Consider the following 28,000-nt stretch of genomic DNA (forward strand, 5'->3'; position numbering starts at 1 on the left):
ATCATTGTGTAAATATGACACGTTCAAACAAACGTGAGAAAATACACAAACGCACACTTACCACCCACCTGTATTTGGCATGACTAAGCGTCCTCCTAAATGGCCAAAGACACCAGTGGTCCTCAGTTCTGTCCTTGTAGGAAGTGATGACAGATTTTGGATGTAGGGTGTTTTATTTCTGGGATGCACTGTAGTGAAGCTGTGGTTGTTGCCATGGGGAAAAGTCCCGGAATGATTCTTGCCGTGGTACTCAGCTCTCTCAGACACTCCCAGGGAAACCATGAATGAGCTCTGCACTTTGACTTTGATGTCCGACAAAGGGTTAAAGAGTGAGGACTCCGTCATGAGTTCCTTGTCCAGGGGGTCCTGTAGACAGATGGGCCCACTGTATGTTCGGCTTACTGTTAGGTCTGGTTGCATGGAGGAATTCAAGAGCAGGGAGTTACCTGGTCAAAGAAGATTGATCTGTCACTCAGAAACCGGAAAGCATCACAGTCAGGCCTTTACATCTGCTTCTCCTAACTGCGCAACAAAGGCTCGCCAGCTGCTCCGGTCAAGGCTAGCCCTTCAGACCCACCCTGGGCATCTAAAGCACCTCTAATAGGCTGATCGTGAGTGCCCAGAGCCTTGGAATCAGGAGCTCTGGCTTTCACAGTCAGTTCCCTGAATGCCACTGACCAAATGCATCACTTTCCAGAGTTCTTCACATGCTATCATCTTTTCAAAACAAGTATTTCTGGCACTCCACCAGGCAACTCACTCAGGTATGATGGTTTATGGGATTATTTTAACTGGCAAAGAGAAGCTTCCAAAAAATAAGAAGGAGAGAAAGCTGTTTTGCAAGCCAGTTTGGAGCAAAAGTAACATCTGTTCATTTTAAATGGCAAGAGATGACACAGCGTGGTGACGAGGGGGTGCTGTTTATAACCGAGGTGGCGTGGGTGCCGGCACGTCTCACGTGGGATTCTGGGCAGTTTCTGGGGCTGGGGGAGGACATGATGTGTCCTCAGAGCAAAAGCGTCTGGGGACTTCACGAATCGCTCCATGGCTGAGTAGCCAGTTGGCTCTAATAGCATGTATGTCACTCTGAGAGGCAAAGAGGGTACCACACAGGGATAGGGAGACTCAGATTCCACACGGGGAGCATCTTAGAATGGCTTCCTTTCTGACTGACTCAAAACAAATGGAGAAAAATAATCCTTACAAAAACATGAGAAATTGGACTTTCTCAGCTGTTGGGACTTACCTATATATATATATATATATATATATATATATATATATATTTTTTTTTTTTTTTTTTTTTGGCCAAGTATAAAAAAAGAAATGCTGTGACATTTTCTTGTGATGAAGTAATCTCATTTATTAGTAAATAACAAAATAACCCTCAGTTCCAAACTTCCCACCCATATCAGTCCGTCAATGTGACATCTCAAATTGAAACCCAAACCATATTAAACCATTTTCCTTTGGGGCTTGACAAAACTGTTTCAAGTATGATATTTTTGAAAATGTTGCAATTGCAGGCCATAGCATATTAGCCTCTATTGTTTTTCCATTTTCATAATTTGTAACAACGCCAGCAGGAAATCTATAACCCTGACTTTCCCCACCTCTTTGTTCTGATGCTCTAAGAATCCAAAATCATAGCAGAAGAGGTTCAAAATGAGATGAAATGACCTTATAGATCTAAAGGCACCTTGATGAGGCATTTTTTTCATGTTTGAGCCTCTTGTGCTAAGACACAGGCATAATAAGGAGCTGAGCTTTGTAACAGAACTGCATTGAACTCTATAGGTACCAGCCTTACCCTGGGTTGTGGTTTTCCCAGGCAAGAAGCGGGACTGAAGAACCATCTCACATCTGAAAAGAGTTTGGAGCCAGATACCCGATACCTGAAAAAGCATATCTCTGAGTCTCATGGCTGTTTTGTCTTACCTTCTGGAGTTTAATTTCTGGCTACTCTTAAAAGACCCTCCTATCTTATGTAAAGCCAAGAAGCAAAAAACATTTCCTAGAGTTAAACTCAAGTCTAAAATGCTTGATTATCATAATATATACATATGACAGAGTCCACGGTTGAAGAAAGTTGGCAGCCAACTTGATTCAAGTTTGATCGGGGACAATCCCCCAGTGACCCCAAGTTCTTCTTTAGATGTCCTTCGAGGTCCCTGATCTACTCTACGTATGACATTCGATTGAAGCCTCACCGTTCACCTTGCTGGGGCTCCAGCCATATTTGTTCAAGAAGGGATGTCACTAAGACAACAGACCATCAGTGTACGGTGTAGCCTCACCATGAATATGGGGGAGAGTAGAACTTTAATAAAGGGTTTCTGCTTGTATCACTAGTTTTGTGAATTCTTAGTCAAAGAAAATGGTAAAGTAAGTTTGGAAAGGCTACATCCTCTCCTAGCAATTCACGGTGCAAGTACATCCTGAGAAGCGTCACGGTAACGAGATGTGTTTCAGCTTATCCAAGTCAGCCTTCCCCAAATGTTCAGGTCAGGGAACCATTCCTCTCACATGCTGCCTGGTGCTCTATGGAACTCAGCGGTGTCCTGTACCAAGGTAAGAGGAAACAACTGGCTTCTAGAACGATACTCACTGCATTTACTGAGGCCCTTCCATAAGCCAAGGGTTTATGACCCACGTTATTCCAGGTGGTTTCATCCTTACAAGAACCCCCTGAGATAGATGTTAGTATCTCCACTTTACAGCTGTAAGAATTGAGGCTGAGAGAGAATAATTGATTCACTAGGTCCTACAGCAATTCTGGATTCAAGTCTATCTGATTTCAAAGCCTCTGAAGTTGTGCACAAAGCTGCCTCTCACACTATTGTATAGTCTCTATTTTTCAAGTGTTAGGGTCAAAGACATTGCTATCTTATGATTTGATGGAAATACAGTTCTAGTTTCTTACACACTAAAAAGATCAGTTCTTGGGCTTCCCCGGTGGCACAGTGGTTAAGAATCTGCCTGCCAATTGCAGGGGACATGGGTTCGAGCCCTGGTCTGGGAAGATCCCACATGCCGCGGAGCAACTAAGCCCGTGAGCCACAACTACTGAGCCCGCGTGCCACAACTACTGAAGCCCGCGTGCCTAGAGCCCGTGCTCCGCAATAAGAGAAGCCACTGCAATGAGAAGCCTGCGCACCGCAATGACGAGTATCCCCCGCTCGCCGCAACTAGAGAAATCCCGCGCGCGCGGCAACAAAGACCCAACGCAGCCAAAAATAAAAATAAAATAAATAAAAAAAAAAGATCAGTTCTTCATTGGATGTATTTCTAATTAAATCACATATACTAAGCTCTATACCCACATTGAGGGGATGTGTTCTCATCTGAGGTCAACCAGACTCAGACCCGGACCTGAAGCCGAGGGGCCAGAAGTGAGTGGTAAGCAGTCAGTCACGCATCCTGTCTCTCCCGGCCAGCTCCCAATCTCTAGTCTGCTTGGGCTCCTGCTTCGCTATCCTGTCCCTACTCCATCACTGCCAAGCACTGAGACTTCTTGTCGTGTGCTGCAGGTGCTACTGACAAGCAGTAAACAGAGATAAAAGTGACAATATTGACCACGAGGGTCAAGGTAGAAAACTTCATCCACGGAAGCGAGACAATTTCATTTTGTAAAATAAAAGCCATCCGTCTCACCCCCATCTCCCAATCAGGAATAGAGTGGTTCGGATAAGAGAATTAAATGACTCTGTGTTTTAAAAATGAATATTGCTCTAGTTTGACATGATACATTTTCTTTCCCCACAACAAAAGACTGCCTTAACTTGGCAACAGCAGAGTCATTTAGGCTGGGAATTTCATTTTTTCCCTGGCTAACTGGCCCATCAGAGATCCTTGAAAATCCTTTTACTTATTTAAAACAGAAGCCACAAAAATAACTCCACCTAATAAGTGGTGTAATAACTATGCCTGGTATAGTCGTTGGCCCTTAGCCTTGAATAATCAGTACTTTAGTTAACTAAATATACATCCCCAAAGCAGGCTGGTTAAAATAGAAAGTTGGGTGATCTGAGATGAAATAACTTGTTAGGCTCACTACATATCAAAGACTTCAATGAGATGCCTCATATAAAATGTCGGTAGGAGTAAATCGAGACCCATTGATCCTCACAGCAGCCAAGGACTCAGGCAGACTCCTCCATCGAACCTGGTGTCCTAAGGAGTGAAGACAATTTGGTAGCGGCTCCCAGTGCCAAGAGCTACCCTCACACAGGACCAAAGAGCGCCAGGGTCTTGCGTGAATGTAGTCTATGGTCCTGGGGACGCAGTGTTGGGGGGCCCTATGCCGCTGACCTTGACGGACTGTTTTGAAGTTGAAGGTCTGGAAGCCACCTGTCAATGCAGAAGAGTCGATGACGTCCACGCCGTAGTCACTCTGGCTCCGTCTGTAAAGCGTGATGCCGACGACCAGGACCGTGACGGCCACGACCGCAGCGCCCAAGCCTGAGTACAAAGCGATGTCGCTGGCATTCTCAATGCCTGAAAGACACAAGAGAAATCCTAAATGGCCAACATAGGCACAAGGCCAAAGACCCACCCCGGGACACAGAATGAAATGCTATCGGAATTTTGGGAGGTACTGATCAGACGAAATGACAAATGTAGCTAGCTGTGAGTTGGACTCTCTTTCACACAATAATCATGTTTCTAGAAGACCTTGTATAAATCAAAGGGATGCTAGTCAAATAATGTAACTGCATTAAGGTAGCTCACCACATAATGGAATCTGGAACAGAATCAATTTTGCAAAGAATGTAATATTTTTCAAGGAAAAACAGGCAACTCCTTAATTTGCTTGTTTTAGGAAGTCCTAGTGCCCTGCCAAGTATTTTTTATATTTTATTTTTGTTGGAAGACACGAGACCCACGTACAATGACAAGATACAGGTGAATTGCTCTGCTTGTCTATGACCTGGGGCGCATGCATTCACAGAGAGCGGTCTAGGGTGAGAGGGTAACGCATGGTCTATGAGTCGAGAGAGGAGACCAGAGCTCACAAGTGTGAACTTGAGCTTTGGCACATCACTCAGTTCATCAGAATAGTGACAGACATCAGGGTATTTACAATCAATATGAGCGACTTTCTGTTGTGAGATATGAAAAGGGTTTGGTCCCAGGCGCTCTTATGTCCACGGTAAATGTTTTCTGGCACCAATTAAATGCTCGACTCTAATACTTTTTTTGGGGAAGAGGACTGGTCTCTAAAAGGGCACATGCTGTTTCTCCCATACCTCTCCTACTCCATCCTATTGAATGCATGGGCAAAGCAAAAATAAAAGCGTTAGTTTGAATTTAGATTGTGGGTGTCTCCCCATACCCCAAGGTAAGCTGTAGCTGCTTCCCAACCCTTTTGCTAGATGTACACTGGGTGTGGTTCATTCCGGAAGAGATTCATAATGGCTACTGCAACTCAGCATGACATTTACCCAAGACCACATCATCTTAAAAACGTGTGTAAAAATGGAAGGTGACAAGTACTAACTACATAATTGATTTCCCTACAGATTATGCAGTAGGTATACTTAATAGGTCCAAAAGTAATTACTATGTCACCCCTTTTGGGCTTAGCAGATAAAATAAACCCATCATATATTTACCTTGTAATTGCACGGCACTTACTCTGCATTCACTGCACCCTAATATGGTACTTACGTTACCAACTGAGTAACACTAACCATACAAGTCCATTTATTTTCAACAAAGTTAGTGGACTATAAAATAAGATGCCACCAAATTAAAGAGGGAACAAGGAAATCAAGCAGAACCGGTTCAGTAATAGGGCGGTCAACACATAAAAATAATTTGCGAGGAGAAGAACAGTCATCCCAAAGAACAGTAACTGAAAGGTCAGAGGATTATCAGACACTTTTCATAACCACAACAGCCTGGGAGGTATGGAGAAACAGGGTGTGATTTAGGCTTTAGTTCAACTTCATGATGGACCAAATGGGAGAGGGAGAGGGATGGGGCATTGGTGGTGGTCTTCCCTAGACACCCAGAACCATGGGGATGATGATTGATACCAACCCCAAATGTCTACCTATGTCATGTGGGGAGAAAGGACGGCAGCTATCACCCCACTTACAGTCTCACCCTCCCGCTACTCAATTAAGTTCCTTGGAGGGAGTCGTTAGAGCAGAGAGAGGACACAGAACACAACAGGTGCAGCAAGCCAGGGTACCAGGAGCAGTGAGAGAACTTTGGGTTGGAACCAATTAGCCTTCGCCTACCCCTCCCCTCCAGGTCCTTGGGCGCTGCCGACTGATGACACCACCATCTTAAAAGGTGTATCTGGGGAGAAGACACCTGCTCGGCAACTGAGCACACAGAGCAAGAGGCTGACAGGGTCCTGAATGCAGTTGCTCTCTTGCTGAGTGGGCGAAGTAGACGCAAAGGCATCCTTAGCTTCCCAGGTACTAAAATAGGACCAGGAGCCAGAGGATGACCAGGGTGAAAGTACTTCTGCTGAAAATGGACATCACTGGACACGAAATCCTGAAACAAAACTAAGTAGCAGGAACAAGCTGTCTTTGTCCCCCTGGATTCCTATCTTGTTCTTTATGTGTCCACCCTCTTGCTACCTAGGTAACCAGAATTCTCTGCCCTCCGGATACAAGTCCTGTTTTAGGGAAGGACCCTACTTATGCCTTCACACGGAGGTATGGATGTTGGATATAGCTCATTGTGTTTCCCAGGAATAGGTGCAGAATGTATTTGACTTAAGAGAATGAAATACTGAATTACAGAATTTTAAAAAATGAATGTGGGGACTTAGGGGATAGGGTAGGGAAAGAAGGGAGAGAGGTTTGTTCGGAGAGCACTGCTTCCTTATGAGGCTGACCCTGGCACTTGGTGGGACAGTCTGATCTAAAAGCAGAAGTCCATGGACTCCTACAGAAAGATAAGCAAAGTGGGATTTATTTCACAAGAACAATCTGTCCGGGGAATTCGAAGGTTCAGGATCTAATAATTTCATTCATTCAACACACACTTGTGGAGGCTCAACCATGCAGCGGACATGAGGATACGGGGTGAATTAACATGTGGTCCGTATTCTCGGTTGTTTCTTGTTTAAAACTGGTAAAAGTCAAGGTGGTGATGGGATCCTGGTATCCAGGTGCAGCTACAGAGGTAGACACAAGTCCTCAAAGCCACGTGTGTGCGTCTCAAGAGATGTAATCAGTCATCCTTATAGCTCACATTCTTCTAAAGTTGGGTCACCCTGCTTCTTTTTCCTCTTTTTTTTTTCTCTTCTCTATCTATCTGCTTTTACTTCACCTCATTCTTTCTTCTTTTCTTTTCCCCCTCTGCCCCACCATTTTCTAATCTATTTCTCCAGGACAGTGGAGTGGGTTTCCCTATAAGGGTTCCTGTGTGCTCACAAACGTAATTGATTCCCTTTTCATGTGTGTTCAGGACAGGCCCCAGGAGAACCTGAGGTCTAGTTCCAGGTTTTTCACCACAGTTTCATGGGAGAAGGGGAAGGCTAGGTGTAGGTGTCTGTGAGCACACGGGCACTGGGAGGGGTGCCACTGCAGAATCACCCCAAGAGTGAATGCGTGTGCGTACGTGTGCACAAGAGTACACACTCAGCTCTCGTCAGAACATCAGAAGCCACTGCCGCTCCTTCCCAGGGGAGCAGCTCCGGTCACATGCCCACAGGGTGCAGGCTCTTCCCAGGACTGGAAAGCTTTCTCTACGTCCAGCCCTGCGCTCCTGCGCTCCACACTGCCTACACCCCAGATTCAACGGTCATTAACTTACCGGCTAGGTGGACCTCTGCTAGCGAAAAGCCCCGTTCACCTTTCAGATTATAATGACGGGACATTGCCCTATACCCGCCCCATACCACTAGGCATCTAGGCCCTACCCATCTCTATCTACCCATCTGCCAGGTGCCAGCGCAGGGCCTCGTCCTCCAAGAAAGTGACTCTGTCCTAGCCAATCCAGCCAACCCTGCCAACCCATGGTCTTCTAAACTCTTCTATCACTTACGGTTCCTAGAACTCTTTTTGGATCTTCTGATGGTTAATGATCTGAGTGCATTCTGTATAACTGCTTTAAGTTCTTCACAAGCAGTTCTATCTCTATCATTTCCCACAGAAATTTGCGTTGAATCATTGTGCGACTGTGTGTTGATCGCTTGCCTGGTCTCAGACTGTGGGAAGAGAAGTAGGAAGGAAATCCCGGTCTGAGGTTGATTGTAGAACCCCTGCCCCAGAGACTCTCTTCTTCCTTTACATCCACACACATACATGTTTATACCTGTCTGCTCGCTCTCACACTCATGTGGTGCTGGTTTGTTTCCTCCAAGTGATTTTGAACAAAAGCCTTGATACCCCATGACTGATCAGGCTATTCTGCCTTTTGTGGGCACAGGGTACTTTTCTCTGAATTTCTGTTTACGTATCGACGTGTGCTTGACGTCTTTCCTGTGTCTTCAGCCCTATTTTCCTCTCTCCGAGAGTTGCGAAAGTTTTAGGCCAAGCTCAGGAGGAGCCAACATGTGGCAGAAAAACTTGTGTGTCATCTATAGGCTAAAGAAAACAAAAAGAAAAAAACAAGGACTGGGAAATCTCTTATATTCCAAATTAGTCCGAAACTACAGAGGAATCTTTTCATTGCCGGAAGGATTGTGAAGCATCTACAGAGAAAGGCTACAAAGATGAATAGTTGGAAACTAGGACCCTGGAAAGGGGATGTTTACAGGTTCATTTGGCCTGGAGAAAGCAGAACTAGAAAGTGGCCTGTGGGGGGCTCTTTCACGCATAAAGCGTTGCTCTAAGAAGAGGCCACAGTAGGTGCCCAATGAACCTTCATTTACGATGAAGCTAGTAACCAGCTCTCCACCATCTCTAACAAGGGCTAAAAAGGAGGACACGTGGCCTTTTGTTATAGCAGTTGGGACTCTGCTTAGATATCAGAATGACCTTTTCTACAAGGAGGGTTGTTAAAAAAAAGCCACACTGTATTTCTGAGGGAGCTTATGAAATCTCCTTTCAGAGGCTCTCAAAACCGGCGTGACTTGACAGTAGTCTGCGGTTATTTCATTTTTGGGCAAAGTTGGCGAGAAAGGCTAAGTGACCTTTCAAAGCCCCTTCGAACTTCAGAGTTCAAGGACTGGGTATTAGCAAGTTCCTGTCTTCATGAATTATAATCACACCGAGTCATTCATAGTAGCTTATGTCCCCAAAGGAATAAAGCGAAGGGCTGTTTACTTAGTTTGCCTTCCACTCTCCTCAGGACTCTCACTGGCAAAACATACTAATGCCACTTATTCATGGAAATTCAGCTCAATTCCCATGGTATGAGGTTAACTACATATCAGATTAGAATCCATTTTACAGGATTAGATAGGTACATCAAATGAACAAAGGAGGACGACAAAATGCCTTTCGAAACATATAGCTAGGGCGTTTGGGACTGACATGTACACTCTGCTATATTTAAAATGGATAACCAACAAGGACCTACTGTAGAGCCCAGGGAACTCTGCTCAATGTTCTGTAACAACCTAAATGGGAAAAGAATTTGAAAAAGAATAGATCCATGTGTTTGTATAACTGAATCACCTTGCTGTAACACCTGAAACTATCACAACATTGTTAATCAACTCTACTCCAATGTAAAATAAAAAGTTAAAAAAAAAGATGCTATTCTGTTTTATCTCATTAGATATCATAAAATGACCACTGCTCCCGTTTCAGGGAAAAAAAAAAAACACAAAACTCAGCAACTTGAATTGGTATATATGTGAGGCAGTGAATTACTAAGGAATTCACACAATAAATACTCACAAAGAGAGGGCTGAGAGAGGCCAAATAAATAGGAGGCTAAAGACCCAGCTGCTGTGCTGGGCTCCCAGGAAACAGCCATCTCTGGACCAGTCCCTCCTTATCCAGCACAGGCAGTGCTACGTAGGTACAGAGTCATGTGCCCAAATATTTAATTGCACGCGGAAACATAACAGAAGTTATTGTTCGAGTTGTTTATACTTGCTGTCATTGAGAAGCAACATTTTTTTTCTTTAACACATCAGAAAATAGCTTTTAAATGGTCAGCTATGGTCAACCATGGTAAGCAATTCCGATTATGTCTGCATTGCTTGGACTCTCAAAATCCCGTCACCAATCAGCATCTCGCTTTTCCAACTTGCCATCCTCCAAAACTCCTTATTGTTGTCATTAATAACAACAGCAGCACATCCTTAAATAGCACTTACTACGTGCAAGGCACTGTTCTACTACTTTACACTTATTAACTCATTTTAATCCTTCCAACAACCTTGTAAAAGTGTGCCCATTTAAATGTGTAAACTGAGGCCAGAAAATCACTTGCCTTGCCCAAAGCCTCACGATTGGTAAGTAGCAGAGCTGGGGTTCAATCCAAGGCAGTTGGCTCCAGAATCGATTCTCTGGCTCATTCTCTATCCAGCTGTTAACCTCTGTCCTGGTCACACTGCCTGATACTGAAACCGTGTACCAGCCCCTGTGTCCTTGTCTTCTGAAGTAAAAGTTGGACTCAAAAGTTAATGATTGGGAAATGTTAAGATGTAGAAATAAAGAATAGCTGTTGGGCTGGGGAACTGGTAACAATTTAGATGATAATTCTGCCACATAGCAGAACTCCCAGTTCCCTGAAAGATACAGATAAAGGCCTGACACACATTCCTAAATTGCTTTTCTAGGAAGTAGACCCCCACCAGATGAAGACTGCTGTGCACAAGAACACAGACACCCCCCCCCCCACCAAAAAATAAAAAAGAACACAGACCCTAGACCGGTTGGAACCAGAAGGTTGATGATGCCGACTCCCAATTACCTCACCACCAGCCAATCAGAAGAACGTCCACGAGCTAATCCCTCCCTGCTCCGTGAACCATTCCTATAAAACTCCTCACTGCCCCCTCCAGGGCGGGACACACAGGCTTGAGGGCGTTAGCCCGTTGTGGTCCCCTTTGCCTGGCAAAGCAAAAAAGCTCGCTCTTTCTATTTCATCCCAAACTCTGTCTCTGAGATTTCATCCGGCACCAGTGTACAGAGGCCGAATTTCGGCAACAATACCTCTTGCTGGCAAAGGTAACCCAGTAAAGAAGCACTAGGCTTGTGCTTGCTTCTCTGAGAGCTACAGGTGTGATCACATTCTCATCCTCACAACCAAATCTGTTTGAGGGAGGTATTATATTTCCTCTTTCACGATGATGACTTAGGTGCAGATAAGATAGAGACTTGCTCAAGGCTTTGTCATGAGAAAATGGCACAGGCAGCATTTGGACACCCATCTGTCTTCACTCCCAAATAGCTTAACCATTAGAGGGCGGCTCCCTGCACTGAGGTCAACTTGCCCCGCTGGAGAAACTCACCAACTAGACTGGTGGGTATCATCAAACATCAGATGCTTTGCAAACTCACCGGGGCCTTCCTTGCCGCCGAGTAATTATTGGATTCATGTCCTATGACCAAATGACACTTTTCATCAAAACAGTTACTCTGAAGTTTGTTTCCTTTCTTCAACACCCCTGCTTCTCACCGGCCCCTTTTCTAGTTGAAAAAACAGAGGCCCTCCTATGTGAGTTCCCTCCTCCACAGCTCAGAATTCCTGTGCTCCTTCCTGCGTTTTTCCTTTCCTTTTCCCTGTTCCCTGAACAGCTGCTTCTCCTCTGTCAGGCCAGCTCTGATCCACCCTCTCCTGCGTCCGCGGGGCCCTGGCTTCATTCATTATTCCCTTTTGGCCTTGCATCTTTCAACTCTGCCTCCACACCTGAGCCTTGCCTTCTGCCTGCAAACACAGCCTGGTCTCCCTAATCACCTCCCCCCCAAATCCTTCTCCCGACTCTCTGACAAACCTCGCAAAGATGCAGTGTCTTTTCACATCCACGAAATCCTTAGCTCTTTGTCGAAAAGAACTTAAAGCATTTGTTTTTATCATTAAACCTTTCGTGATCCATGTTCCATAATTTCCCTAACCAGTTAACCTCTGTCCTGCTGAAACAAAAGAGTAAATAGAATACATGCATATGATGAGAAAATGTTTTAGGAACTATAAAAAGTTACACTACACCAAGAGAAAATTTATCCTCCAACTAAGCCAGATATAGAAAGACATATAATACCATATGATATCGCTTATATGTGGAATATAAAAAGAAAAAGGATACAAATAAACTTATATACCAAAGAGAAATAAACCCACAGACATAGAAAACAAATTTATGGTTACCAAAGGGGGAAGGGGGGGAGGGATAAATTAGCAGCTTGGGATTAACATACACACACTACTACATATAAAACAGATAACCAACAAGGACCTACTGTATAGCACAGGGAACTCTACTCAATATTTTGTAATAACCTATAAGGGAAAAGAATATGAAAAAACCCTGATATATATGTATATATAACTGAATCACTTTGCTGTGCACCTGAAATTAACACAACATTGTAAATGAACTATACTCCAATAAAAAAATAAATAAAATTGAAGAAAATAAAAGTAACCACTCTTGATAGTATCTTTGAGATCTTTCAGGAAAAAAAAAAGTAAATTTCCTTTTTTTTTTTTTTTTTTAACCATTTTTACTCTAAAAATTCTATTATCCTTATATTTCTATATTATATTTCCTTTCCTGTATGTTGCTCTTTTTCCCCACCATGTACAGTATCTTGTAGATCTTTCCTCTATCAGAACCTACAGACCTGCTTCACTTCTTTTTACATGTGCCTAAGCCCATTGCCAGGCTGTATAATGATGTAACTCGTTCACTATTTCTGTCTTATTTGGTTGTTCTCTTACCCTTGTAAAGTCTGGCTCTTGCGCAAACCACTGTTCCCTCTTGAAGACTGGTCTCAACCACTCCATTAATAGTAATGTTCTTTGTCTTATTCTTTTCCACTGCTCTGCAGTAGAAACACAAGAATAGCCAACCCTCCCTCTAGGGGAAAAAAAAAGTCCCTTAAATTTGATTCTCCTAACTTCTCTTTTCTTATTGTTTAGGAACTACCCTTCCTTCTCAAAGTTCTATAAAAGATCTTTAAAGCTCAGTTCTTGGCCCCTTTTGCTCATCTAATCGGATCATCACTCACACGCAGACAGCGCTAACTATTCCTCCGATGACAAACAGTCTCAAACCAAGATCTCCTGCCTCATTGCCTATGTGAAGACCTCATCCAACATTTCCTCCTGCTCGATAGATAAAACCATCACACAACTGTGTGTTGCGCTAACATCTCAAATTTGTCATCTGATTGATGAATTCACCATTCTTATCTCTTCAAATACTTTCTTTTCTTGAATTTCCTTTTTCTAGTAATGACATCACCAGAGACCAGGCTTGAGACTGAGAGTCATCTTTCCTCTTCTTTCCATCGACCCCTTCCCCAGACCACTGACACGCCTGACTGATCAGATCCCCAGTGCCTCTCTCATCTCCGTTTCAACAGGAGGCACCCACATTGCACAGTCTCATCTTACCTGGTACCCAGGCCCCAGTCTTTGTTCACTCTGAACCGCTTTACACATGGATTACTCTCTCCAAACACGGTTCTGGCACTGCTACTCCAATACCTTTCAATAACTCTAGTAGGTGCTGAGTTCACTCCAACAGGGACTTTCCTTACAGCTCAAGACACTTTCTGCTCTGCCCCATCCTATTTTTCAACTGCTTTCAACCATTTCTCATCCATAGGGACCCTACTCTTTGGCTAAATCTGACTACAGGCATAACTCAAAGATATTATGGGCTCAGTTCCAGACCACTACAATAAAGCAAATATCGTAATAAAGTGAGTCACACAGATTGTTTGGTTTTCCAGTTAAAAGTTATGTTTACACTATACTGTAGTCTGTTAAGCATGCAATGGTATTATGTCTAAACAAAACAATGGATATACCTTAACTAGAAAATACTTTATTGCTAAAATGTGGTAGCCATCATCTGACAACACAAGGTGGCCACAAATCTTCAATTTGTATAAAAAAAAAAAAAAAAAAAAGCAATATCTGCAAAGCTCAAGAAAGCAAAACACAATAAAATGAGGTCTGCCCATACCCATTTTTTTCAAGTAGAACTTGTACTTCAGTAGACTTTTCTTTCTTTTTGTTCAGACGTTTTGCTTTTACTGAAAGGCTCTCTCCTCTAATATTTGTTTTAATTCTAACCATTCTTCCAAGATTGACAGTAAAGATAATCTATTCTATAAAAAATATTCCTTTTAATTAATTTATTTATTTTTGGCTGCATTGGGTCTTCGTTGCTGCACGCAGGCTTTCTCTAGTTGCGGCGAGCGGGGGCTACTCTTCGTTGTGGTGCACGGGCTTCTCATTGCAGTGGCTTCTCTTGTCGAGGAGCACGGGCTCTAGGCATGCAGGCTTCAGTAGTTGTGGCACACAGGCTTCAGTAGTTGTGTCTCGCGGGCTCTAAAGTGCAGGCTCAGTAGTTGTGGCGCACGAGCTTAGTTGCTCTGTGGCATGTGGGACCTTCCCCGACCAGGGCTTGAACCCGTGTCCCCTGCACTGGCAGGCGGATTCTTAACCACTATGCCACCAGGGAAGCCCAAAAAATATTTCTTGATAATGCACATTCGCACGTTTTATTCTTCCTTCTGAGTAAAGTTGCCAGATCAAGCAAATACAAATATGACATAGTTAAATTTGAATTTTAGATCAAGAATGAATAACTTTAGTAGAAGTATTTTTCATGCCATATTTGGGACATGCTTATGCTAAAATGTATTCACTGTTGATCTGAAATTCAAATATAACTAAGGGTTCTGTATTTTATCTGGTAAGTCTACCTTCAGACCGCAAAAAGAACTGTGTTTTTTCCCAACAGATACGAAGACCAAGGTAAAATGAGAAATAGAGTCAAAAAGCAGGATTTTAACTCCAGTCCTTGAGAAAATGACTTCACTTTCATTTTCTATTCTGGAAATTAAAGATATAAACTCTAACTTTGAATATACTAACACGTGGAAAGATGGGGCCTGTGGATTCACATTTTTAGCAAGTACCCTGGGTTACTCAGATGCTGATGAAAATATTGGTCCATCACTTATTCACTGTGTCTGTGCTTAGTTCCGAAGTATTTAATGAACGAAATCCCATCATGTCCAGTAAGGTCAATGATATTCTTGAAAATGGTAATAAGAAAAGGTATACACTTACAATGGAATAAAAATTAGGTAATATAAAGATTGAAAGTAGTAAGAAAATTATAAATGTTGCACATATGCATGGGTTGAATTGATTCAGAGTTGGAATGATTCTGAAGGACAAAGCAAGTCATGCAATTTGTGGGAAGTGCTATGTTTATGTAATGGAAAATAATCAGCAGGAGATGAAGAAAAATGCTGGGTAAGATAGAAAAAAAATGTGCTTTACATCATGGCTAGAAGATTAGCATTGATGCCAGTTGCCTCATGTTAATTTAGAAGAATCTAGAAATCTATTGAGAACTTAAAGATATTATGGTTCAAAGTCGCCGATCGTTCTATGGGTTCAAGGTACCATTCAGGTCTACACAGCCTGAAAGAGAATGGTCCAAATTGCCAGTGTAGACTGCGCATCTTCTGAGGAGTTCCCTAACCCTATGAAGATCATAAAGAATGTGTATCCCCAGAATCCACATTATTCCACTATGGATGAAAGCAGCGTACTTGGGGAAAAGATGTAGAATGGAGTGTTAGTAAGGAGACGAGAAATACCTAATTTTCAGACTGTAAGGACACATTTGGGTCATTCTTTGATAGAAATGATTCTGGGAAGCATCCAGCTTGGACTTTAACCTAGCACCTGGCACAGAATAGATGATTATTAAAAACTATCTCCTTACTTCCCCTCTTCTCAAATCCTTTATTATCTTCTACCTTGTATTGAAGTTGTGGGGAAGAAGCCTTTCTTACTGTTTCCTTCACACTTCACTGGGCCAGGACTATTTATATAGAATAATTGTGCAATAAATATCTACTACATGAATGAGTTAAAATAAATATAAAGAAACAAAGTCTTTATTTTCACCTTAACAATAAAAGGCTCCGTGCAGAGTTAGCAGGAAGATGTATGACCATAATAACAAGTATGAATTGAACATCTAATACATATTAGGCACAGTGGTAAACGCCACAAGCATAAGGGTGAACAAGATCCTATACCATCTACCAGATGGCAGGAGTTATGTCTAGCAGAGAGGGAATCCAGCCTGGGATAAAGGCAATGAACATATGGTGTAGAAATAGGGAAACTGCTTGATACTGAGCCAATTACAGGAGTAACTAACTCAGACTTGGGGGGCTGGGGGGAAGATGGTGAATGCTTTGCAGAAGTGAGACCCAAGCCAAAACCTGGAGGAAGGATAAATTCAACAGGTTAAGATTAGGGGGAGAGAAAGTTTTCTGGCAGAAGTAACAGAATGTATAAGGAACTTTATGCCAAAATGGGCCCAGGGTATTCAGACAACTAAGAAGCTTTGTTTGGCTGAAGAATATGAGAAACTGTGAGAGGGTAGGAAGGAAAATACCTAATGACTCAGCTGCTTGAGAGAAGTTGATACGCTTAAGAAAAGCCATCTGAGACCGGATCACAAACATTAAGTACTTTGGACTTTATCTTAAAAATAATGGTCAGCTAATGAAAAGGTTTAAACACAGAGGTCATGTGACCAGAACTGATGTTTTCAAAAGGTCAGATAAATTGATGTCAGCCAAGATTGGATATAGGAAGCAATGGTAGAAATCCTGGTTAGGAAGAAAGATGGCCTGAACTCTAAAACATTTTTGTCTGGGACACCCTTTTCTTTTCACTTGGTTTTTCTCTTACTACAACTGGCTGTTACTTTTCTGTCTCCTCTGCAGTGACTTCTGACCTTCTCTACATCTAAATGTTGATGTCCTCCAGCGCTGAGTCCTCAGATACCGTCTCTATTCACACTCATTATCCGGTGATCTCACTCAACCTAATGGCTTTAAATATCATCGGGACAGTGACAAACCCCAGATTTATGTCACCAGCCAGGACTCTCCTCTGACCTCCAGACTCATATATTCAGCTGCCTGTTTAACCTCTCCATTTAGATGTTTAAGAAGTATCTCAAATCTAGCATTTATAACACTGAACTCTTGAGTCTCCCTCCAGATGTGCTAAACCAAGTTTACCCCAGATCGGTAATGGGAAGTCCATCCTTCTAGTTGCATAGCCCAAATTCTGGAATCATCCCTAATGCTTTTCCTTCTCTCAAACTCTATATCCAATCCATCAGCAAATCCTTTTGACTCTGCCTTCAAAAGATATCCATAACGGATCACGGCCCGTTTCTACAATTTCCAATGCACTCTGTCTGGCCCAAGCCACAGTCCTCTTGAATCTAGGTTATTATAATAGCCTGGGTATTGTAACAGCCTAGATTATTTTAATAGATTATTGTTACAATAGATCATTGTGACAGATTTTCTTTCTTCTGCTCTGGTTCCCTGTATGTTTACACTCAACACAGCAGGTAGAGTTTATCCTTGAAAATATTAGGTCATATCACTATGAATAAACACCCTCAACGGCTTTCCATCTCGCTCACATGAAAGGTCAAAGTCGTTACAATGGCCTATGATACACTTGGCAGTTCTTCCCTGTGCCCCACTTCTTTGACCTGAGCTATTACGACTCTTCCCTTCACCGCTCTGCTCCAGATACCTGCCCTAATTGTACCTCGGACACAACAAGCTCCCACCACACAGCCTTGGCATCCTGCTGTTCCCTTGGCCTGGAATGTTCTCCTCTCAGATACCTAGAATGTTTGTCCTTGTTTTTTTTTCGGGTCTCTTCTTAAATGTGATTTTATTACAGAGACCTTCTCTGAACACCTTATACAAAAAAGCAACACTCCCTCCATCCCCGCCTGAGCCCCTCATCCTGCTTTATTTCTCTTCACGACACGTCACCACCTCCACAGCACTGAGCACTCTTATTTTCTGGTTTGTTTTTTCCATCTCCCCTCACTGTAAGCTTTGTGGGAGCAGAAACTGTATCTGTCTGGCTCAAGTGTTAATTCTCCACCACCTAGAACATGTCCTAGCCCATGGGAAGCACTTGATGAATAGCTGCTGAATGAAAGGAGGGGTGGATACGCAAGAGGGAAAATGGAGAGAGTCAGTGAACTTGATCTATGTAGGTGGCAGAATGGTTAGATGGTAGTGATTCATTGGGTACTGAGCTGGAGAAGGGAGAGGAAAAAGACAGGGGTCTAGGAGGCTGTCCAAGTGTGGGACCCAGCTGAGTTAAAGGCATAGTATTCACTGAACTAGAGAAGATGGGAAGAGGCCTGGGTTAAAAACAGGGACAGAAAAGGACACATTCAATTTTGAAAAAGCTGAGATTCAGGTTATTGGGAGACATTCAACTGGCGAAGTCCTGGAGGCAACTGACTCTAGAACGATTAATGGGATTCGTGTGTAGCGTGCGTTTCTACTAGTCACAAAACAACTACGTGGAAAGGAGATGGAGAAAGAATATGTTCTGAGTTATTTTCTAGGGGGAAGCCGAATCCTTTTCATCCCTAAGGTGAACTTACTGAAGCAGTCGCTCCTTGGGAGCTCACAGCCCCTCAGAAAGCCTCATCCCCAAGCCTCCAGGAGTCTGTCTGCACACGACCATCCATCTTTCAGCCTGACTCTGGGGGTACGTGTTTGCCATTCAGAACCTCCTATATTTTACTGCACTTCCTGACATTGTTACACAACATTTATTGAAAGCACATTTGATGGTAATGAAGTTTCTATTAACTATGATTAAATCTCCTAAAACACCTGAAGATAATTTAAGATGCGCAGAAGCAGAAAATGAAACATTCAGTTTAGTACATTAGGAAACGTAATTGATTAAATTATCTCATTTACAATAAGTGCTTTCAGGAGCGATGCTGTGCACATATTTCCCCCCGTTTGTCATTAAGATTTGCCAACAGGCATCTTAAGACTTCACTTTCTTTTCACACCTCCCCGCAACTCAAAGCCGATCCTCAGCCCGTCTCACACGGATCTGCCCGGGAGGCTCCGAGGGATGCTTCCCATCCAACCAGCCTGGCAGAGGATCATGTGCACAGCTATATATAGGAACAGGTTGTTTCTCAATTATCTTCATAATTGACTTTGATTTTGCATCAGTGATGATTCATGGAATCTTCAGCGAAGCCCCTCTCTTTCAACGAACAACCGCAGCCCGCTTTCATATAATGCACTCCTAACCGTGCAGCCTCCAGAACCCGGATCCGATGCCTCTGGGAGCCTTTCGCAATCACATTGATTCTGTTAAGGTTTTATTTTTAGGAAATCACAAATTAAAACAGTTTAAGCGGTTCCGTGGCAGTATCCAGCAATTAAGCATGGTGTAGAGGAGTGAGAGCCCCAAGCAAAACCTCCTTCAAGAGTCCCCGAGGACCAGAACTAGCTACTGTGGGGCTTATGGCTGAAATGTACCCAAATTTGTACCCAAATTAGAATGGCACAGGACTCACAAACTAAGCGTGAAATTAATTTTCAAAAAACACACATGCATTTCTGAGGAACTCTCCGATTGGCCGCCACATGGATACCCCTAATCTTGCTTGGGCTGCACACAGGGGCCAGTGGATGGTGAGGGCTCTGTGACCAGGAAGCCCTGGGGGACCACTTACTCCAGCAGTCCCTCTGAGGCCTTGGCCCAGACACAAGCCGAACACTCAGTGCCCCCTTTTCTCCTCCACCCTCACACGCGTGCGCGCACGCACACCCCCCAATCAGGCTTCCCCACCTTCAGTCTTCCCATGAGTTCCAAATCCAGCATGCACGGCTCCGGAGGGCCGCTGCCTAAGTCCCAATAATGACTTTATGGGCAGCAGACAGCAGGGAAAACAAGAAGGTTTGTTTTTGTTGTTCTGTAAAGTTCTCAGGCTCCAGAAGTCATGGCATCTTTCTATCTCAAGCCTGCCTGAAGCAACATCTGAAGTATGAACATCACAGCTTTACTGTATCTTTCTCTCATGTCACCTGACCCCCATCCCAAGGCACCGATTTCTGTCTGTCTTCACAGGGTCTTAATTCTTTCAAAGAAGGTGGCTAATCGAAGCTGTTAACTCTCCCACGCTACTTGAATTTTAATACCCTAGGATTTAAAAGATCAAAAGCCATTCATTTTCGACCAAAATAGGAGATACTGGTCAAGAACGTCTTTCACAAGCTTTACAAACCAAACTGGCTAGGGAGCTGTCTCTTTCTACCATTGCTAAGAGCTGCAATGCTGATGCCCTTCTATATGGACTCTGACGTCTATATGATGCCCTAGTATACTTTACATATTTCTGAGAATCACTGGGGGAACATATTAAAATGTAGATTCTCAGGAGCTGCCCCTGCGCTGGGTGTTCAAATTAATTTGTTCTATTCTGGGGTGGGGGGGCATATTTAACAAGCTCCCACCGTAACCCAAGATTCTGATGCATGTGGTCGCTTATCTAAGTTTCGAGAACTATTTTTCTAAGAAAAATAGTTCTCAATCCAAGCTGCACGTTGAAATCACCTGAGGAGCTTTTAATACTAGGGATTCCTGTGTTCTAAATCCCCTCTTCCCATTTTGATTTCACTGGGGTACAGCCCGGGAATTGGGATTTATAAACGGCCTCCAGGTGGCCCTCAGTTTCAGCCGGGGCTGAGCACCCTGGGGTTGAATGCCAAGCTGCCAATCATTCAAGCTGTGCTCTGTCCCCCAAATCTACTGGATGCATAAGATGGAGAGAATGCAACGGCCTCTCCAGGAAGCAAGCCAGTGGACAGAGACCTCGAGCCAGCACCCACCCACCAGGTTCAATTCCTGGCCTTTTCACTGTGGAATACCGGTTCTTAGTCTACCCAGTTGCCATGGATTTCAGGGTTCTTCTCTTAGGCGCCCCCTGCCCCCTCCTAGGTGGAGAGTCTTGTAATCAGGCTATTGCCCAAGGCTGCTCTCATGAAAGCCTGTACTGACAAATAGTTATTAATTTTAATGGGATAAATCTCCTCAGAAATAAGAGTCCTAGATGACATCTGCAGATAAATGGACTGCTCTTGGCCGGCAGAATCAAGAGGAGAGATTTACTTTTACTCTGAATGGGGGGAGGGGGTGTGCATATTTCTGTTCCATTTAAACCTCTGATACAGTGACTCCAAACCCAATGAGAAGAAGCCCCCCGAAAGCCCTGGATCTTTCGAAGGAACTTCAATTCTGTTTGGCTCCTAAACAAATACCACAGTAAAGCAGCAAATATGAGAATAAATGATATTCACAAGAGGAAAAATAACTTACTTTGGGGTTTTATTTCATGAAGAGGTTTTTTATCTAAAAGAAAGAAAGAGAAAAAAAGAAAGTTGCATTTAATAATTTACACGGAGCAGATATATTTCGTATATCCCTTTACGTCTACCTCTATAAAGGAAACATTTTCTCTCTTTCTGCAGACAATACGGATTATGTTATTCATATTTATCCTTTTCATTCTAATTTTTAAAATTTTTCTCTTTTGCAATATTTTTCTAGGATGACTGCTTCATTCCTTCAAAAAAAAAACCACAAAAAAATCCCTCAGGCTTACTAGAGTTTCTTTCTCTTGCATTTGTTAGATTCTTATCGGCACGATGAGAGCAGTGAGCTTGCCGCCTGTCCCTTTTTTATATACCGCCAGAAGACTGCTCAGGTAAGGGATGCTATTTCACTATATATGATGATAGACAAACGAACCATGAATAAATATTTAAAGGGATCCTGCATTGGTTTGCAGTTATCATGGTCTGGATAAAATGTTCCAAACTCTGCCTTTTTTTCCGTTCTCATTGGGTATAGGTGCTACGGTATTGTAAGCGTGTTGAAGGTTTATTTTTAAGGAATCACACTTTTTTGTTTCAGATCTTGCTCATCTGTTAAAACGTGGATGATCTCTCTTAATGGAAAGGTGTCCTTTTTAATCATGCTATTGAGCAGGGCAGCGGTCAGATGAGATGGATACAGAGAAAAGACAGTCGGTCTTTTCTAAAGCAAGTTAGACATTCTTATCCATTCTCTTCATGGCTGGCGGTTCATCCACCACCCCCTGCCATCTTCCATCACCAAATATTTTGCAAGCATCTTGCAAATCACTTGGAGACGTGGTGCCTATGGCTTGCTTTGTCTTACACTACAGTCCCTCCACTAACCATTCTTCCTGCCCCTGGTCCCGTCCCAGGCCAACACAACTCCACCACCATGCAGAAACCTGGGAAGACCAGGTCTGACACCCTGTCAAATTCCAGAGGATCTGCAGGGTGCGTCACCCCTCTCATTCGCGGCTTCTTAGGGTGTAGATGGAACACAGTCAGACTACAAGAACCGGGGCTGTTGCTAAGCATTCACAGACTCCCATAAGGCAGGGGACCTTGAAAAGTCACCTTGTGTAGCCTCCTTCCTCTCTTTGCCCGAAGGCGAGCCAAGCAGGGTGAGACACTGTCATTTTGGATTATGTTTTTAACTGAATCAAATCTCGCACAGTACACATTTGAGAACTTCATAAATATTATCTGGCTGACTGCACCGTAACCCCTCCCAGGCAGACAGACACAGCTAGGTTCCGAATCCTTCACAGAATATCTCTTACCCTAACCCACTCCTGCACTTAATACTGATTTTGACAGAAAACCCTTGCCGTGTGCTTTAGATACAACTCTTGTGTGTTTTGCCATCTGATTTGTGATGGAAGTAGTTTATAAAAGTTGTGTGTAAATCACACTTTTGCCAAGGGGCCACCATTGTTTTCTTACAGTAAGGGGAAGTTAACAGGCAAAGGGTAATATCTGACAAATCCTTCTTTAAAAAAGAAATCCTCGTAAAATATAATAATTTGTTCAAGTTGATATGATCATATTCAGATTCTTACACAGTCAGGTTTCTTAAAACCAAAACCTTGCATTTCCCTTACTGCACAGATTCAATGCCACACTAGTTTCCTTAGAGCAGGTGGTACTGCCCAAAGTCCAGATGCTAATGCACTCAAGAACTAGAACAAAACGACTTTGGTGGTTTTAACCTGACTTCAGTTTTTGCTTATTGCATGCTATAAGCATTTGGCATGGGCAGAGCCATGCTGGCAGACCAAGGCTAAGACATCTGAAAGTGATGCATTGCTAGGACAACACAAAGAGACATGCAGAACATCTGTTTAGAACTCCGGCTGAGCTTAACAGTATTTTCTTCCTTCTAAACCACAGGAACAAAGATTATGCCAGGTAGCAAAATGAAACTCCATTAAAAACAGGTGAGATGTATAACTACTCCTCCAAAAAATAAATTGAATATAGCCAAGATGTGAAAAAAGTGGGGTAGTAGAGTTCTACCCGGTACAGCTCTGAAAAAAAGAAAGAGGGAATGGGGCTGAAAATCCCAGGGCTAAGGTCCCCAGATAGAGGGCGGGGGCCACATGGACACACAGAGCAGCAGAGGAGGACATCCTCTGCTCTGACCTGATGACACCCAGCTCTAGTGTCGTCATTACTGCCAGCGGAATAGTGCAGACTCTCAGGATCAGAAATGGATTTAAATCTTGGATTGTCTTCATCTATCTCTGTGACCTCAGTGTTCCCCACAGTAGAATGGGAATAAAAATGTCCTTGAAGCTTGGTCCCAGGGGTTAAACATGATAACCATGAAGTCATGCAGCATCAGGCTAGCACACGTTCAGCCATCAATAAATAGCAGCTGATGAATCAAAACTTGAACATGTTATGAATATGATCATCATACTTGTTCAGAGGACAAAAATGACTCATGTCCCACTGCGTGGAGACAAGGCACAGCTCCAAATCAGAAATTCTAGTGAATTTCAGGGGTCCTTGAACGGGAGTTAAGAAACATGTACCTAGTCCTGTCCTCTGCTTGCTGACACCAAGGGCAAGTCGAAACTTCCCTTTCCTGCCATGTAAAAAGAAGGGCAGGGACCAGAAGACCCCTGGGCTCCCCTGCTTTCACTCCTATAAATCTTTAGAATAACTACCAAAGACATTCCACAGAGATCCACCTGAAATGAATTCTGAAAGCAGAGTCAAAATTATCCAAAGGGCCACTCTTCTACCATCGCGTGTGTTATGCCGAGATCCAGTACGTGTGTGAGCCTGCGTCTTCTCACGGAAAAGGCTGGAAGTCTCTGGTGCCCAAAAGAGCTTTAGTCCCCTGGCATCGGCATCAACATTGGGTTCTGCTGTATTTTGTGAAATACCAGTATCTTGTCAGCAAGCTGCTCTCATAGACCATTTTTCCCAACTTGAAATGTCTGATTAGAGATTGTTCTACCGTGAGCTCAGGAGAGGGCTACGACCAACCTCGCTGTGTTTTGCAGGAATGGCCCACCCACAGTTCATGTTCTTTTGTTCTGTTTGCATAATCATCTTCTCACAAGGCTCAGGGCCATGCGGTCACGGGCCTTGGTCAGCCAAATCCTGTTTTAATTTCACCTCTCTCCAAGGCCATGTTCAAATGGCCCCTTAGTAAATTAATCCATTAGGGCCATGGTTCTTCACATGGGCTGCATATTAAAATTACCTGGGGAGCTTTTTTTTAAAAAAAATACCCACGCTTAGGCCCCTCTCCAAGAACTCCTAATCGGGGTTTGTGTTTTTGTGATTACTGAGGGCACCACCACTTCCCGGCAACAAACCTGGGGCTCTGTGTACTCAACTCCAGTTCCTCTCTGCCTCCCAAGAGGCTTGGAGGTAGCTGGAGTGTACAGAAGGGCCCAGAAGGGTTTTGCAGGCAGAGAAATGTAATTCTGAGCCAGTGGCAGCTGAGCTGTAGTCTGGGAGAATCACAACAGTTTTCCCAGGGTCTAACTTATACACCAAGAGGTACCTTCTGGGTAAATGGAAATTGGTGGTAATTATAACTCAGTCCTATAGCGATTTTGTGTATTTACAGGCTAAAGGTGTGCAAGTGTTTTTTCAATTTTATTTTTAATAGTGTTTTAAATTGTGTTTTCTTTTAAAAATCATTTTTATTATTTACACTTATCAAAAAAATACAGATAAGTGCAAAAAAAAACCCCCCATAATTCCACTACCAAGAGATAACCACTATTATGTTAAGTTATATATACAAGTCTAGGCTTTTTTCCCCTGTGATTTTATACATATATACAATTACGTGCACACATATATGCTTATACATATATTAGCAGGAAACTACTACATGAAATTGACAGTAATTAATCATTTTCACCTACAAAAACATGGAATTGTCTTTTATATATTGTTCCGCAATCTGCTTTTGTCTCTTAGCACTGTATTGCAAATATTGCTTTGTGTCTGCCGTGCGCGTGGTGAGTGTGTCCACAGAGGTATATATATTTATATATGAGGCAAGGGAAGAGAAGAGGGAGAGAGAGAGAGAGACAGAGGCAGAGAGAGAGACAGAGGCAGAGAGAGAGAGAGAGAGAGAGAGAGAGAGAGGGAGGGAGGGAGGGAGGGAGAGAGAGAGAGAGAGGACAATCTACCTTTTTATTTTTGGTGGTGATTCATTTCTTTTCCACCTTTCTTTAAATTCTGGCTTCCTTTTTATATGGGATGCTCCCAAAGCATTTCCATTGTTCTTAGAAACTATTTATGGCTGCATTCCTACCTTCCCACCCACCCACCCACAACCAGCCTTATTATCCTTTCTCTGCCAGGGAACAAATGTGGCCAGCTGCACGCAGCCCACATCCCGCGGATCTGAGCGAGCCGGACTAAGGAGAGATGACACACGTGGATGGATGGATTCCATCTCCAACCCACAGACCGGGCAAGGGGCTGCCCTCAAAACCTGTGCCTTGTGATTATTTGAAATCGGCTTCTATGGGTTTTGGATACCACACATATACGTTTCTTGAGACGCAGGCATCAAGCCACTCCGTGTGGACTAAATATCCACCAGGACAGTAGCCGGGACAGCTCTCTCCTTCTGGGCAACAGTTGACACATGTCATTAGAGTTCATGATCGCCATTCTTTTCACTATACCAGACACGTCCCATGTTTTCATCTCCAAAGACCATTTTCATTATTTCCTTCTTCATAGATCATATGCTTTGGAACCTTTTTCACCACCACCCCCCCCGCCAAAGATATGTCTTGAATTCAGTTTTATTTTAATTTACCCTCTACAGTCTTTGTAATCACAAATTATTTAGGAGCTGATTCTGAAGTGTGTGGCAGACTCAGTCTTCTCTGCCCATTCTCTCTGGCTAGTTCCTTGTTTGCTGGAAGAATTCTCTAGCATCATTATGTAGGAATCTACCATGATTCCACAGCCTCCACGTCATGGCCAATTTCTCTGTCTACCTTTATGGTCTTCTATTAACTGGTCCCACCACACCAAATGTGACTCAGTTTCCGCTGCACCGCAACAAAAATCCATATTCTAGTCTGATCAATCCATGAACTCTCAGAGCTTCTGCCCAAGCTGTTGCCTCTCCAAGGACACCCTCCCTGCTCCAAGCCTCCTATAGAAGAATGTCCTCTCTCCAATGCCTAGATCAACTTCTGATTCCTTCATGAAATCTTTGGTGATTCCTACTCTGTTCGAACAAACCTCTCCCTTCTCTAGACAGCTTATCTTACTTATACTCACTAAAATACTATGCAATTTTTTTCAAAATATATTACTTTGTGTTCATTTGATTGATTTTATACTTTTGTCATGACCACTAGTTATGGGTTCCTAACATGAAAATCATATTTATATGATGAGCTCACAAATAATTGGCACTGCAACAGAGGACCATGGCAAGAAAAACAGTGGCGGGAGAAGTGAAATGAAAAGCTATTTGCTTGATTATTTACTGATTGGAAGAAAAAAAAGTTGAAGTTATTGATTATCAGTGTGTTTCATTTACTCACGCTTTCCCTCTTCCCCCATAACCAGAAATAATTAAGAAGCAGTGTTACGCCGTCTGAATGCTCTCCAAAGCTGCAGGAAATCCCAGGATCTGGTGGATCTGCTTTGTATTAGCACTGGCAGATAATTAGATAAACACGAGGTCTGCTTTCACTGGCAACACCACCGTGATTGAACGTGTCAGGCAGACACTGAAGATGACAAGCAGGGATTCTATTCTGTTCTCCTGTGGATGGCGAGAGCTCACTAAGGCTGTAGGACATGCAGGAACACAACCACCAGCTCTTGTAAAAACCATGAAATTCTTCCGGCGATGGAAAACACAGCAAAATCACAAGAGCATAAAACACAGCGCATCTCTCGTTTTTTACTCTTTTCGGTTGTTAATTTCTGCATTGCGTTTTTCTTTCGGGTTCTTTTTTTTTTTTTTTTAAAGGATCCTGCTCAGAAATGGCTCTTCAGAGGCCGTATTTACCCCCACGTTACCGAGTTAATTCAATTCTTGCTTCCTCTCCCCGCTTCCCAGCCTGTATAGACCATCATAAGATCTACTGCCCCTTTTAAAATTCACTCTGAGCAGAGATCCCTGTGCTATACAGTAGGTTCTCGTTGGCTACCCATTTTAAATATAGTGGTGTGTATATGTCAATCCCAAACTCCCAATTTATCCGTCCCCATGGGAAAAGAATTTGAAAAAGAATAGATACATGTATATGTATAACTGAATCACTTTGCTGTACACCTGAAACTATCACAACATTGTTAATCAACTCTACTCCAATATAAAATAAAAATTTAAAAAATGCACTCTGAGGACATCCATCCATGCAGGACAAGTACAGAAAATAGGTGGTTTTGAGAGAGTCCTCCCAGGGTTTTCCAGTTGGCTACATCTGTTAGAGGAATCACTGGTTTCCTCAGAGATATCTGGGTAATTAGAGAAATTCCAGGACTGAATGGCAAAACCCCCCACCTGAATAAAAACCCGTAAGATCTGAGATGTACATCAGTAAATGAAGATCAGCTCTATTAATATTTTCTACCAAAGAACTGTTCAAGATCCCATTAATTAGGGGAAATCAGATGGGTACTACAAG

At 43.1% G+C, this 28,000-nt stretch overlaps 1 protein-coding gene across 5 annotated transcripts in view; it reads right to left on the reverse strand.

Moving 5' to 3' along the window:
- Positions 1–28,000, reverse strand: part of UNC5D (unc-5 netrin receptor D) — a 590,870-nt gene that overhangs the window by 74,536 nt on the left and 488,334 nt on the right. For 2 of the 5 annotated variants that reach the window (XM_082444613.1, XM_082444610.1), the window contains 3 exons: positions 21,319–21,351; positions 4,312–4,497; positions 69–446 (listed from right to left, as the gene is read on the reverse strand). In XM_082444613.1, the coding sequence (XP_082300739.1) occupies positions 69–446; positions 4,312–4,497; positions 21,319–21,351 (597 nt within the window). The remainder of the gene's footprint in view (positions 1–68; positions 447–4,311; positions 4,498–21,318; positions 21,352–28,000) is intronic. The other 3 variants (XM_082444614.1, XM_082444611.1, XM_082444612.1) reach the window with 2 other exon arrangements.

The sequence above is a fragment of the Balaenoptera physalus genome, assembly GCF_965194825.1.
Source record: "Balaenoptera physalus genome assembly, chromosome: 21".
Classification (NCBI taxonomy): Eukaryota; Metazoa; Chordata; class Mammalia; order Artiodactyla; family Balaenopteridae; genus Balaenoptera; species Balaenoptera physalus.